This window comes from Centruroides sculpturatus, unplaced genomic scaffold (assembly GCF_000671375.1).
Source record: "Centruroides sculpturatus isolate CEXI.00-Female unplaced genomic scaffold, Cexi_2.0 scaffold28, whole genome shotgun sequence".
Lineage (NCBI taxonomy): Eukaryota > Metazoa > Arthropoda > Arachnida > Scorpiones > Buthidae > Centruroides > Centruroides sculpturatus.
The window spans coordinates 92,307-107,770 of NW_019384448.1; the positions used below are offsets into that span (position 1 = coordinate 92,307).

At 30.0% G+C, this 15,464-nt stretch overlaps 2 protein-coding genes across 4 annotated transcripts; one reads left to right on the forward strand and one right to left on the reverse strand.

Annotated features, from left to right (window-relative positions):
- Positions 1 to 807: 807 nt before the first annotated feature.
- On the forward strand, positions 808 to 2,055 carry LOC111620470 (tetraspanin-3-like). Its single transcript, XM_023362390.1, has 2 exons — positions 808 to 1,580; positions 1,962 to 2,055. The coding sequence occupies exons 1-2, from the start codon at positions 853 to 855 to the stop codon at positions 2,053 to 2,055; spliced, it is 822 nt and encodes a 273-aa protein (XP_023218158.1). The 5' UTR covers positions 808 to 852.
- On the reverse strand, positions 1,792 to 15,084 carry LOC111620456 (MAM and LDL-receptor class A domain-containing protein 1-like). 3 transcript variants are annotated; one of them, XM_023362377.1, is made up of 20 exons: positions 15,014 to 15,084; positions 14,771 to 14,898; positions 13,078 to 13,108; positions 12,191 to 12,358; positions 9,574 to 9,956; positions 9,379 to 9,499; positions 9,158 to 9,301; positions 6,213 to 6,296; positions 5,962 to 6,146; positions 5,358 to 5,442; positions 4,951 to 4,980; positions 4,213 to 4,353; positions 3,824 to 4,143; positions 3,646 to 3,730; positions 3,547 to 3,576; positions 3,388 to 3,429; positions 3,235 to 3,312; positions 2,791 to 3,080; positions 2,646 to 2,721; positions 1,792 to 2,556 (listed from the first exon to the last, which is right to left on the reverse strand). In XM_023362377.1, the coding sequence occupies exons 2-20, from the start codon at positions 14,888 to 14,890 to the stop codon at positions 2,510 to 2,512; spliced, it is 2,460 nt and encodes an 819-aa protein (XP_023218145.1). In that variant the 5' UTR covers positions 14,891 to 14,898; positions 15,014 to 15,084; the 3' UTR covers positions 1,792 to 2,509. The 3 variants fall into 3 exon arrangements, with proteins under 3 accessions (XP_023218145.1, XP_023218144.1, XP_023218146.1); XM_023362376.1 differs by having other exon boundaries at positions 3,235 to 3,429; positions 14,771 to 15,025; XM_023362378.1 differs by lacking the exons at positions 12,191 to 12,358; positions 13,078 to 13,108; positions 14,771 to 14,898; positions 15,014 to 15,084 and adding an exon at positions 10,575 to 10,740 and having other exon boundaries at positions 3,235 to 3,429.
- Positions 15,085 to 15,464: the final 380 nt, after the last annotated feature.

Consider the following 15,464-nt stretch of genomic DNA (forward strand, 5'->3'; position numbering starts at 1 on the left):
AGAATTTTAATTGCAAGTTTTCGAACACCAAGCATGCCTGTATGAATGCAGTGAAAGAGAATACACACAGGTGACGAAGCTTGAGAAAGGAGACATCATCGGACTGAAGAAAGCAAGACGGTGGAATTGCTCGCTATCTGGGCTTTCCGACTTGACAGTGCAAGGTATTAGGCATTGGCAGACTAGATACCTAAGATCACTAGGCGAAACAAACATCTGATCGTGAGACAAGAATAAGCAGGTGCGAAGACGAATGTTTCCACCATCCAGAGATAGATTGAAACGTTGCTACAGAACATTCTCTCTTCTCGTATCATTGGCAAGCGACTAGCAGAAACAAATTTGTTTTCACGGCGTCTGCTAAACGTCCTGCCATTATTACCCCAACATCGCCGGTTTCGTTTGCATGCACTTCGATTTGACAGAGAAGCATGGATAGGTACGGACTGGTAGCGTATCGTCTTTAATGACGAATCCCGGTTCTGCTTGGAAACGGACAACTATCGTGTTAGTGTAGAGGTCCACTGGTGAGCGCTTCAATTCCTCAACGGTGCTAATTTAAGTAAAACATTAGCATCTTCTCGAATCCATTTTCCAAGTGTAATCCTTTGATGCCAGATTTGATGCGAATGTTGTAATCTAACGGTTTATAATATCGGTATCGAATTTTAATTGAATTTATTTAAGAAATAATTTTATTGCAGAATTTTTGATATTGGGCTGCGATTTGAAAAAAAATTGTTAAAATTTAAAAATTAATTCTATTTTATTTTGATGTTCTAAATTATATCTTACAAGTTAGTTTATCACGTTTTTAACTGAAGATTTTTCAAAAATCAAAAAGAACTGGAAATGGCTTTAAACGTTCGATTCTGTAAATTTTTCGTGTTTATTTATATTTTTATTATTTGGACATCTTCAATTATTGCTTCACTCGCAAATCACGGATTCTCGCAAGAAGATTATTTCATAGGTTTGGATAAATTATTTGGTGATAAATATAATCGTTCAAGGCTCATAGTCTCATCGTCATTCAAATTGATTCAAATTTTCGGATTAATTGGCTGTTGGGCAGTTTGGTCCCTTAATCGATTGATTCTTTGTGGATATTCCTTATTATTGCTTTTTATAGTGGCTATTTTGATAACTGCAGCTGTTTTTATATATTCGTGGAATACCAACTTTCTACTGAAATTGGAAATGAAAATACGAATTGTAATGAACGAAATGTACGAAAGTCAGAAGGAATTAATCATATTCAACACTTTACAGAAACATCTCGAGTGCTGCGGACATCATTACTACAAAGATTGGCTGAACACATTGTTTTGGTTTGAAGAAAGAAGATATAATACTAATACGGTGGTACCATTGTCTTGTTGTAAAAGGACAGAGGTTAATGCAAGTCTCGAAATGCAAAAGAAGTGTGTTCAAGGGCCTTACCCGTTTGAAGACGTGTTTGATCGCAAAAAAATAAATACCGGAGGATGCAAATATAAAATAGAAAAATTAGCAGAAAGGAAATTTAAGAAAAAATCTATTCTTATATTATCCTTTATAATTATTTATTCGATAGGTATTTTAATTAACACATATTTTGTATTGTTTTATTAAAAATAGTCTGTGACTTTGAATGAAATTTTAAAAATTTATTTAAATTTTTCTATTTAAATACATTACGTTTAATAATTTTTAATTCTATACGCTAATAAATAAATACTTAAATATACTGTACATGTTATATTATTAAATAACATATGAAATTAATTTTACATATACATGGAAAGCGTTTCGTAATCACTTCAATGAAAATAATATGAAGCTTTCTTTTCAAGCGAATTTCAAAGACTTAATTTCGATTGACACTTTAAAAAACTGTACAAACAGAAATTTATGTATACTGAAATTGCTTCTTCAAAAATTCATACTTTAAAATTTAAACCATTATTTGAACAAATTAGGATATATCTATGTATGCCTTATGTAAAGTTGCCAGCTATCCAGTTTTTTTTTAAGGATTTCCCGGATTTTTCTAATTACCATCTAGAGACATGACATCTGTATTCTAAAAAACTGTTCCTATAGTGAAGTATATCTTTTCCCACATTTTAAATGTATTTTTGTCACTGGCAGAGTAAAAATACACATCTTGCATGTCTTAGAATTGAAGCATCCCAATGTCTTTCGGGAAGAATTCATTTTGCCATTGATTTTATCCCTAGCCTTATAATAGCTGGCAACCCTAGCCTTATGATGAAGCACACACAGGGCTATTATTCAAAATTTGTTTCCATCTTGTTTAAAAATTATAGAATTCTTTCGTTTATTAAAACCTTTATAAGAAATTTCAAACGTTAAAAATTACTATATGAGTTTATGAAATGGTAAAGAAAAATTGATATATTTTCATTATTGGTAAAAAATATCTTATCGATATTTATAGTTTCTAAAAAATATCCTAATATTAAAGCGTACGCTATTTTCTGTAATGCATTTTGTAGTTTTTCAGTTACACTCCCGATCCAGCTGGTACCACACTCGCTCTCTCTGGACGAGCTAAATATAAAGTTTAATAAAACATAAAGTTTACATGTCGTAGAAATTAAAGATTAAAAATAAACTAAAATAAATAAGAAGGAAATTACTTTGGCAGTTTCCTCCATAAAACGTAATATCATCGAGCGCAAAACCACCATCGGTTGCTTCGCCTTCAAATTCAATCTAGACGAAACAATGAAAATTAGTGACGTAAATATTCTGGATCAATAAAATACTATTAAGCATTCTTACCATGTGATCCGCGCCTGTATCTATGCTCACTTGTCCGTATGACCATTCGGGTCTGTTGTTATCAGATCTTTGAGTGGCAAGTTTCCACACAAGAGTTTTTTCTCCATTTTCGGGATCGGTAGCATCCACATGATAAATCGACAAAGTTGTTGAATCACCACGTCCAAAAGGGGCAAACCAGAAACTCATACAACTAGCATCGTCATCACTACTAGATTCGAAAACGGGACTCCTCAAGATGGGCTTCTGTGGCGTTACTTGATTGAATATATCGAAAAAGCAATATCCACCTGAAATTATATATTAAATTATCATTGCTGATTAAGATTTAGTAAGACCCTAATCTTCATAAGCTACTACACAGGTTATTATTGAAATAATATTAGAAATTCATAAATATGAATTATAGGCCTACTGCAAATTATTTAAATTAAAAACTCTTACCTTGTGCGCGAAATGTGTGATCCTGAAGATTTGCTGGCCTGTTAGTTAAGGTGGCCAGACGCCAATGAAGTGCTTCACCTGTAATTAAACTCATTTGTTTACCCAGAACATGTGGTCTCATTCTCAATTGTGACGTGGTTTGTTTTTCAGTACCATTTCTCCATCCGCACATATCTCGATCGAAAGAGCATTCGCCTAAATGCAAGTTTGGAAAAATTCCAGTCGATCGTGATTAATCGTAAATAAATTAACCAGTTCGAAATACTTGGCATTTCGAAAATATACTTTGTTTATTAATCTTTTGTTACCCACCATTGATCGCTCTTCCTTTACTTGGTTGTGCTTAAAATAAAGTAAAACAATCAAACAGACACAAAAAATATTTATGGCATTCATCTTAACTATACTTACTCGAGCAATCTCCATCAAAAAAACTGATATCGTCTAATGCAATATGACCAACCCTGCCGTCACCCCAAATTCCTTCTATGATTATCTACTCAAAAATAATAATTGAAAATATTAATATCGAGTTGACTTCGAAGAAAAGTATTGTGTCATCCAAGAAATAAACTATGAGTTATGTCACTTGATATTCTTCAGTAGGTGCCGTGCGATCTTTTCCTAAATTAATAGGTGCTCTCGCCATTAACCAACGCTGTCCTTGGTGATTGCTAAGTCTCCAAATCGGTGTCAACTGACTAGTACCTTCCGAAGACGAAGGTTTGGCATATATCTTTAAACTTCCTAAACTAGGTCCGAGTGGATCTATCGTTCTTTCATACATGTAATAGAAGAAAGAAATGCACCTAGAATTACCAGAAGGTGTTAACTTTGGACTGATCAACCAAGATCGAGTCCCACCTCTCTGTGGTAGTTCCGAGTTACTCGATAGATTTATATAGTAACCTTAAAGAAAGAATTGTTATATGTTAAAATAAAAGGAAGAGAAAAATTTAAAATATTCGGTTGCATTACCATCCGAAGTGCCTTTGGTATGGTCATTCGGTGGACTGTTAACACTGAAACTATATTGCCTAATCCAATCAAAATCATCGACACCTTCTGAAGGCGGTGCATTAATCCAACCACAAGTATCTTCTTCAAAGTTACAATCCCCTAAGTATAAATCAATAGAGCGTAAAAAATCAAATTTATTTTAGTTAATAAATAGTAAAAGTATAATAAAAATTATTTATAATATAAGGTAATATATATTAAATTTACCGATTATACATAATTACAATAGACTCACACATCAGCCCTCTCATATCCGGACTGATCAAAGACGACCAAAAATTTTCGAAAATATTGTATACTACCCCGAATCTTTCCTTCCCATACTGCAGTGTGTACATTTAAAAATTTTTTTAAATTAAGATGCCTCGAAGCTTGTAGAAGAGCACAATACATTAACCACTATAAATCGTCATAATAATGAGGCATTGGTGTGACGTAACAGGTCGTCAGCGAATCGAGAGCAAAACAAACAACTTTAACACAATACTTTCAAAACAAATAGTAATTTTAATCGAGAAAAATAATCTTCAACGTCTAAATAAACAGTTTTTAATACATACAGTAGGCATATATGTTACAGTCTTATTTATAAATTACCACACTCCCTTATTAGGATTTGTTCGGATATGGTAGAGTCTACTGTACTGTACTGTACATCAGAATTTGAATACGGAAAACATAACTACATAAAATTACCAGGATATGTTGCAGCAGCTTGAGGCGTTACTGAAATACAAATAAAAATTAATTACGGATAATTAAAACATTTTATTTAATTCAAATAATATAATTTCGTTAATAATAATATTAAGCATTTTATATCTTTAATCTCAAAAGACACTATGGCGGCCGTTGGCCTTTTTCAAGTACCAGAAAGGAAACGAATTTCAAGAGAAAAATAATATACTAAAATATATTTGTCGTTGCCAATTTCCACGAATAAAGTATATAAAAACATATCAATATTTAAAAAAATAATCACTAAAAATTAATTAGAATGCACTGTAAGTAAGAACAAAAGCGTCACTAAATGAAGATTTAACAAATAGGTTATCATATTATTTTAACGTTAATTTTTCTGAAAACTTTTAAATAATACGTACTAGGACAAGTTCCCGGATGGAAAGAAATGTTGTCAATAGCAATATTTCCCAGGGAATTTACTCCAACAATTCCTTCAAATATCAACTGTAAAATATGTGTTAATTAATTATTTATTTAAGTTTAACTTTTTACACGATTTTATTAACACGTGTTAATAAATTCATATAAAATTTACATCTAAATAAATATTAAATCAGCAAGAAAGAAAGAAAAACTACGAAAGTTTCAAACGCTGCAGATATTTTTATTAATGGAAGTAGCAAGTTTAGATCGCCTATTAATTGTGTATCCCAGCGGCAAATCAACCATCCATAAAAATTTCAATTTGCTATTCAATAGAGCATTAATGAGCTAAATTGATGCCAATATTAGAAAATGTTATATATTTAGAATGTCAAATTTCAATTTTTAAATATTTTCTGTGAAAAAGGATCTTAATTTAACGTTATATAATATAAATTTAATCGCAATATGAATGATGCCCAAACATATTTCTTATGAGAAATGAAATTTGAGAATAACTTAGACGGAAAAAATAATTTTCAATGGTTCAGTTATTCTATTCTATTAATATTAACGAATGCAAAAATGGTTTTTACTAACTTGATACGGTGTTGCAGAAGAAACAGAAACTTGGGCAGTGTACCAATTATTTCCAGCTTCTCCGTTTATTTCCCAGATGACGCGATCCTTTTCTCCCCCTTGAACTTTCTGCAAAACTCGAAGAACACCAACGCCGTTGCCAAACATGTGGGTGGCAAAGTGCATGCATATTGGATTATTATCGCCTGAACCAAATAGAATTTCGTTCAACACATTTAAAATTACATTATTAATATTTTAAATGAAATTACCGGTTGCTTGAAACGCAGGACTGGTCAGTCGAGCCTTGTCTCCTGGTCTTCTGGGAAAAGATGCATCGATAAAGACAAAGCCACCTAATCATATTGAAATTAATTCATTATTATTGGCTATTTTTCTATTATAATATAAAAAAAATATATTTAATAGATACGGTCAGTACGATATGCTTATACAATATTCTGAGTTGATACTCAATGTGATAACAAATGATGGAAATTATGATAAGTAAAAAAAATACAGTTCAACCTGAAAATGAGGGATCAATTGTAACTCTACAAATTCTTTTCCCGTAAATATGCTATAAACGAAGACCAAATTTCCTCGTATTTTTTATCTTTTCTAATAATAAACATATTTTTTATTATTAGATTAGATTTAAATACGAAACGCAGAGGTTTATTAATAAAAACAAGGAAAAACGGATTTCACAAAAATTTTCTATATATTTCTTATTAATAAAATTAAAATTGTTCAAAATTTTAATTTAGAACAATTATTTAAATTGTTTTAAAATGTGTCTTAAACGCAACAACATCATATAAATGAAAGATACTGTATTTCAAAATAAAATGAAATTCGTATAATACACTGTTAATCTGTAATCTATTAACAATTGTATTAGAATTTACCTAGGAGTAATGAATTTTATTCAGTAATTCCGAAAGAAATGTCTACGTAATGCTTATAAATCTTTACTTCATTTGTTTTATGAAGAGAAAATTTTATAGCTTATGAATATTTGTTATGGAAAAAACAGTTTGCGCACAACATATTTTACTTTATATTTACCACGCGTTATAATTATAAACACATATGGGCCGATTGCAGAGACAGAGTTTACATTAAACGACGTTTACACATTGGCTCTTACTTACTTCGCTATTACTCCCCTGTTTTAGGAGTCGTTCGGCCAATCGGATTATTTCTTCGTGACGTCAGAAATGGTCGTCAGCTATATTCCGAAAGCTTAAGGCCGTCAAAATCATTGTTCGGCAATTAATGACAATCCTTTTCTATTTTGATATTTAATTTCGTCGCCAATACGATTTAAAATATGAACAAATCCATATTTAGAAAATTTATACCGAATTCGAAATTCGTCTTCGGAATAGATTTTTAAGGAATTATTTCGACATCTTATTACTGTCGAAATGAATAATTTTAAATATTTTATTATTAATATTACATTTTTTTATCTATAAACAGATTTCTGTAATTATTAAAATTGTCTCGTTTGTTTAACAGTACAACGACCCCGAAATGCATTAACGTTTTATAACCGACACGATACTCAAATTGTAAATAAATGCATCTGATTTAATTGTAGTTTTAAGTCTTCACCCATTTGAATATCGAAATTGGAACATTTAAAACAAATTTAAAGTATTTCATTTTGTTGTTTTTGTTCCGAGCAGTTAATTAATTAATGAGTAATTTTGTCGATTCGTACCGTTTACAACATTTATCAAAGAAACGATGTCTGTTTTTATCTAAACTTTTCCACAAACAAAGCTACCACTCGAATTGAAAAGCCCTCTAAACCTGCTGTCGAGTGAGTCTAGAAAATAGGTCAAATAACTTGTTTCTAATCGCTGTCTACAAGACAGCGATTAGAAACAAGTTATTTGACCTATTTTCTAGACTCACTCGACAGCAGGTTTAGAGGGCTTTTCAATTCGAGTGGTAGCTTTGTTTGTGGAAAAGTTTAGATAAAAACAGACATCGTTTCTTTGATAAATGTTGTAAACGGTACGAATCGACAAAATTACTCATTAATTAATTAACTGCTCGGAACAAAAACAACAAAATGAAATACTTTAAATTTGTTTTAAATGTTCCAATTTCGATATTCAAATGGGTGAAGACTTAAAACTACAATTAAATCAGATGCATTTATTTACAATTTGAGTATCGTGTCGGTTATAAAACGTTAATGCATTTCGGGGTCGTTGTACTGTTAAACAAACGAGACAATTTTAATAATTACAGAAATCTGTTTATAGATATAAAAATGTAATATTAATAATAAAATATTTAAAATTATTCATTTCGACAGTAATAAGATGTCGAAATAATTCCTTAAAAATCTATTCCGAAGACGAATTTCGAATTCGGTATAAATTTTCTAAATATGGATTTGTTCATATTTTAAATCGTATTGGCAACGAAATTAAATAACGAAATAGAAAAGGATTGTCATTAATTGCCGAACAATGATTTTGACGGCCTTAAGCTTTCGGAATATAGCTGACGACCATTTCTGACGTCACGAAGAAATAATCCAATTGGCCGAACGACTCCTAAAACAGGGGAGTAATAGCGAAGTAAGTAAGAGCCAATGTGTAAACGTCGTTTAATGTAAACTCTGTCTCTGCAATCGGCCGATAGCGTTAGATGGCGTTTGCGCATCTGAGTCCGTTATGTCGTAAAAATATAACAAACATGGATGCCACTGAAGGTTTCGCTTTGTTTTCTCCGGAGATATGAAAGATTATGTCGTCTCATTAACAATTAAATAATTAACAGACAATAACTAAAAGAAAGATCACAAACACACGTATCGATGCAAAAACAATATGGCTGACAAACACCAAACTCGTTCTTATGTGGATGTGCGTAACGATGACGATGCATTGACGCCAATAAAGGATCAAATATGATTGGTTCCGCTATTTTATAAAACAAATTTCTAATGTAACACTTTTCTTACGCTTATACTGGTACATTATGCGTAAAGTTATAACAGACATTTTTATAATGTAAAATACGTTGTGCGCAAACTTTATAATACAGGAATTCCTTTATAAATTTACAACAATTATAATATTTCAACATCTATAGCCTTTTAAATAACATAAACGTAAATTGAAATAAAGTTTTTAAAATAACTATAACATTAACTACAATTATAACACTGAATTTAATCGTATCTTACCCGTTTGATCACCTTTCCCGAAATTATTGAAATCTCTAGACGGACCCGTTAAGAAACTATGGCTACTTCTTCCTAACTCCCAATTGAAATCATCGTCATCTGCATTAATCCATCCACAGTATCCTCCTTCAAATGTGCAGTGACCTAAATTTAACGAATTTACCATTAAAATTTTACTATAAAATTGAATTTGAAATTATAGAAAAGAATAATTTACAAACCGAGACAATTATCGGGGGCATCTTTATCCAATTGTTGGAACTGAATATCATCTAGAGCGATGTAGCCACGAAATGCTCGTGCTGGATCTGTAATTTTTTTAGGAATCGCCTCAAACAAAATCTAAAAATAGATATTTAGTAATTTGAATGATACTTAAAAAAGAAAAATATTAATATATGTATAAAGATATATACTAAATGTAATCCTCCATAAGTATAGGCAATTTCTCCTTTCTGCCAATCTTCTCGTAAGATATCTCTGCTTTCCCACAGAGTTGAATTTTCGTTAGTTTCCATATCTCGTAACAAAATCGATAACATGTCGGCACTAAGTCCTTCTATCCTAAAGAAAAAACTGAGACACAGTCCTCCGGGACCCGTACGACTGATATTTCTGCTAATTAATATGGCACTCTCTCTAGGTGAATCCGGAGAATTCATGTCGACTTGATTATTATTGATAGTTGGAGTATATGGTCTGTTGTTTGTAAGAGAAATATCTTGGCCCGGTCGAACTCCTGTAGAAATTTGGCTCGTGTCTGGAGGTTCGAAGGATGTTTCGAAGAAAACGTAACCACCTATAATCAATAATAACAATATAGAATTCACAATTAAACCACACGATCCATTTTTGATCGTAGAAATCTTGTAAACTAATAAGTAATGAAGTCACAATTTTAAATATGACAAATTTACGAAATTAATAAATTTATACTATAAAGACAGTTGTTTATAAATTTAATTTGTTAGTTCTTGAACTTTTTAAATATCAGATTTCAAACCGGTTTCAAAGCCTTCGAATTCAATAGAATTGATTCTTTAGTATTCCTTTTTATTAATTTTAATGAAGTAGTACAGTATATATCACACGAGATTCACGAATACGCCTGCATGACGTATTATTCCCACACAAAAAATAGAGGTTAATGTTTCTTCTATGTTGGTAAACGCTGAAACCTAATAGCATTTGAATAAATTACCGTTTTAAAATTAATTGATGCTAGTTTATGCCTTGTTTTCTTTTTAAAATTTAAACAGGAGTAATGCATGGCATCATTTTAAAATAGTCGAGGATGCCGCATACAAATTATAATGTTACATTGAAATATTCTGATAATGAGTGGCGCGTTATTCTATGGGCTAAAAGTTCAATTGCCTGGTATTCCAAATCAATCTTTTGCAAGAAAATATTTTACCCAAAATACTCTCTCGAAGAAAAACATCTGAAATCAAAACACTGTAAATGGGATCCCGTAATTCAAATTCGCCCGGCCCCATGAGATCATAACGCGTCACTGCTGGTAATACATCGATTGTGTGGAATCTTAAATCTAAGTACTTGTACTTTATTGTCAGCTGAAAGTCAAAATGGCAAGTAAAACACAATAATACCGCAACAATGATATAGATTTTATCGCTTGTTGAAACTGCGGTTTACCGAAAACCACAGTTTTAACAAACGATTTTGTTACCAGTACCAATATGAACAGTGCTTCACCAATAATGCAAGTACAATGATAAAAAATAATTTTAGAGGCAGAACAAAAATACTTTGATAATACAGTAGTCATTCAGACTACTGTATTATCTATATACTATATATATATATATATACTTTCATTAATTTTATTATACTGTATAAGCAACTACATTACTTATTTGCATATATAGTATATACTAGCAAATATATATACTATATATATATATATAATTAATAAAAGTATTTCCAAAGCACACCATAAATTAAGCTCGTGCAATCGAATTTGTAGGCCTACAAATAAATCGTTGCCTGAGACCAAAGACTTAAAAGTTTGTACCAGCCAAAATATTTGGCTTGAAAATATGTTCGCTAGGTTGGCCCATGTCACTGACCGTGTAAACGGAAGTACGAACCAGAGAGTGCGCAGTTTGATATTCCAACGTACTGGCACGTGATCTATCAGATTCTGATACTATTGGACGATAGACTGTGTTTTTGTCAACAAGAATAAAAATTCTTTATAGGTTTATTAAACTTTGTCGTTTCCGTTTCTTTAGAAATTAAATTCAAGAAGTATAGTGACCTGAATGAAAAATCTAAGTCATACGAAGTTCTGATTGGACCTATATATTCCGCATCAACGTGTTGATATAATATGCACAATATATAATAAATCGATATACTTTAGACTTTCTCCTAGCAACTAACCAGCATAGTAAACTGAACATATTTTTATATTCATTATACTAACTTTTTTAAACTGATTGATTAGTACTTTATATTTTTCTATTGTCGCACTTTTCTTATTATTATATATTCTCATATCGAGCGTCTGTCCGTCTGTCCTTCCATAATCTGGCTAACTGAGTTAGATAGACGAAAATCGAGACCGGATTTGGAAAGCTTAAGGACCGAAGGCCGGATTAACTATAGACGAACTTCCAGTCCAGACCGGAAGTTATGCGATCTTTTAAATTAAAATATATGCTCTAAATCTCAAGTTAGTAGTGTCTTGTCCCTGTACATCATAATTTTCCTTTAACAATAGAGTCGTGACTATCATCTAACTCCTTTTGGGGAAAAAGTTTTAAATTAAAATAATGTGACCTCTGGTTTGTACTGGAAGTTCTTATATAGTTACTCGGGGCTCCTGCCCTTAAGCTTTCTACATCTGATCTCGAATTTTATCTATCTAATTCCGTTCTCGAGATTAAGAAAGGACAGAAGATGGTCTACAATATATAGGTTTATGGGTCTACAATTTTTTCAAATTGCAGCCCAATGAGGCGTCGTTTGAAGCATTGTAAATTTGATAAAAGAGAATTTATTCACCGTTTTCGTCGGAAGACGTACGATCGGTGCGGGGTCCTCCTAACCAAAATGCAGTCAATCCTTGTCCAGTTTTCCACTGTAGACGAGACGAGGTATTCGGAGGATTATTCCAACCACAAAATTGTAAAGAAGATCCAGAACCGAAATCGCAAAGACCCGGAGGATCATCTGAAAATATATTCAAAAATTATTAAAATCTCCTCTACTGTACGATCTGTTCCAAGTAACGTTAAAATTACGTTTACTCTAAATTTAGTTTAATTAACGCGAGAAAAACATTTTTAACTTTAAAAAATTAAGCAAAATAAATAAATACAAAGATCAGAGTGCTTTTTTAAAATTTTCTCTATCTTCCGTATATAAAATAGTCATGACTTTCGTATGATTTTCAATTAATAAATCAAAATTATTAATTTTATACTAGAATGTAATCCCTTTCGTTTTGTATTTATTTTTATGGGTTCGTAGGTTGACTTACTTTATTTAAATATTGTATTCAATATTTAATTATTTTTGCCATTCGCAAAAGTGATGGATTAATCGATTAATAATTACTGTGTAATATTAAGGTAATTCTCATTAAAATCAGTACTTATCTTACGCATAAATAAACAAGGATTTCGCCTATTCACGTAACCCACTCTTCTCAAACTGTGAATATTTTTAAATTAAACTTAAAGAAATACGAAATGGTGTACGGTCATGGTAGTTAATTTATTTTAACATAAAATGCAGTCCTAAATTATTTTTTATTGTTGTATTTTATAACATTGGGGTTTGAAAATATATTTTGCCTAAGACCCACGTTTTTAGGTCCTGATTAATTATATTATTTTGGAATTAAATATAAAATTCTACTTAAATTTATATGACAAATATTCTCTTACCGTCTTCTATTTGCTGTCTTTTAATCCGTTGCTGGAAAAAAACAAATTATAATTATTTTAACGCCGAATATGATTATTATTAAGATTAATATTTAAATTATTTATTTATATTTATTCCGTATATTTGAAACACAGAATAATTAGCTAAAAAATTGAAAAAATATAATAAATAAAATTAAAACAATTTCGGTAAATATTATTTAAATTTATTATATAAAAATATTTCAATATATACGAAATATTTATTTATATATATATTGTAGAATATATTCAAATAAATTCCAATTTATTTAAATAAAATTAATATTTTATTCTGTGTTTTAAATAATTAATTCTTTGGTATCGAGTTTGTACATATGAAATTTAAATTACTCGCGAAGGGTAAATGCTTTCAATGTTAATAAATATGTATAAAAGTACCGGTTGAGAAACCTTTCTAATATATTTAGTACGTAGCTTTTAAGCTACGTACTAAATATATTACGTACGTACGTATATATTACGTATATATTACGTACGTAAATATATTTAGTACGTAGCTTTTAAGCTACGTACTAAAATGAAAAATTTGAATAAAATTCTAAGGGTAATTTCATTAAAATCACCGAATTGAATAACTTCAATATATGTAAATGTAATTTTAAAAGTAATTTTAAATATAACATACACATAATTTATTTTATTTTATTACAGTCAGTGTCAGATACAAAGGGTGGGTTATAGAGACTTAAATCATCCTCATGGACAAAAAAATTTTAATTTATTTAATAATTATCCAAATATTTTATATTTATGAGTTAGTCCTCCCTTATGGGTAGTTCTGGATCCACTCCTGATTGCAGCAAGATTAATTGGGAATACTCTAAATTGTTTAAATGGATTTTCAATGTTCGAAGTCAACTTTATATATTTTTTAAAATATTATCTTATTTAATACAGGCTAAAAATAAAAACTAATTAATTTTATTAACAGACGTCTATTGTCAATAACATAAAGAAATGCGATTAGATATTTTAAAAATTGGAAATTAAAGCGGACAGTGAAAATTAAATAAAGTTAAAAATAATTGCAAAATAATAAAAAGTTTTTGTACTGTTTTGTATTAGTTTTGATAAATTCTCATTTAGAAACAAAAGTGTAAACCGGTAGTAATAATAAAAACCAGTTTTCGTCCCTCCAATAATAAAACAGTTCATACAAATAATAGTGAAGTCAAAATGGTAGAATGTTTTCACACGATAAATTAACATTTTTTTCTAAAATAGATTAAATTTATTTAAATATTCTTCTATTAAATTTAAAATGTTTTTTTTTTTATCCATTAATAAAAGTTAAATACAGAAATCGAATATATATTGTTGTGACTTCGTCACAACGCCGGTTGCAATTTTTTTTTATCATATTTTAATGTAAAAGACCGCTTGACTTCAGACCGGAAGTTCGTATATGATTAATCGGAACCTCCTAGCTTTTCATATCTGGTCTCGATTTTCATCTTTCTAACTCCATTCTGGAAATTAACGAAAACGGACGGACAGACGGACTTCAGTGGGAATTTACTGGTCTGCAGTTTGAAAACTTAATTATAAAATAACAATCTTGGATTTAATGTATTAAGTTCGTAAATTAAATGAAGCTTTAGTGAATAAACCAAAACAATAGTTAATTTCTTTATATTTATTTTTTCCTTACCTTTTCGCTTTCTGTAATATTCACTTGAGCAACTGTTTTTCCTTCTAATTTCCATGCGTTAAGTAGAAATGTGCCAATAATAAATAAATACCAGATGAACAATTTCGATGACGTATACATTCCGTCTCCTTTGAAAGCACGATTTGAAGTAAATTAAAGCTTAAACAATCTCATAAATTTGGTTTCAGTTATAAAATTTACTTGGTTATATTTTAAATTTAATTAAAATTTAAATAAACCCACCTCTTAAGTACAGAGGCCTGAGGCTGTGATGTCTTTTGGAGTATTTTGAATTGTATCTTTATTGCTAATTCCTTTATATATATTCGATAAATTTAATAAGTTTATCGAGTAAAAATATGTAAAATAAATTATTTAAAAAATATAAATAAATTATATATACATATATTTTAACTTTTACATGAATATCTAGTAGTTAAAGTGGATTGGGGTATTGATTTCGTGATATAAGTTCAATGACAAATGTATAAGCACTTTTTACTCTAAAATTCGAATTTTTAAACACTAATTAAAGAGTTTTATTATTTTATTAAAGTTATAATTTTAGATTTAATTAATGAGAATGGAATTATTTTATATTATCAAAATAAGAAGGAAGACTATTTGCAATGTTTAATTCTGAATTGTTCGATTCTGTACAATATAAAATACAAATAAACTTTCATTTATTATA

Excerpts from the sequence above, each read along its gene's own strand:
- LOC111620470 (XM_023362390.1), top strand. The coding sequence starts at position 853 with ATGGCTTTAAACGTTCGATTCTGTAAATTTTTCGTGTTTATTTATATT. Across the intron at positions 1,581-1,961 it reads ATTATTTATTCGATAGGTAT|GATATATCTATGTATGCCTT; the intron begins TTTAATTAACAC and ends TGAACAAATTAG.
- LOC111620456 (XM_023362376.1), bottom strand. The coding sequence starts at position 14,890 with ATGTATACGTCATCGAAATTGTTCATCTGGTATTTATTTATTATTGGC. Across the intron at positions 5,443-5,961 it reads CTTCTGCAACACCGTATCAA|TTGATATTTGAAGGAATTGT; the intron begins GTTAGTAAAAAC and ends CATATTTTACAG. Across the intron at positions 3,577-3,645 it reads TTTTGATGGAGATTGCTCGA|CACAACCAAGTAAAGGAAGA; the intron begins GTAAGTATAGTT and ends CTTTATTTTAAG.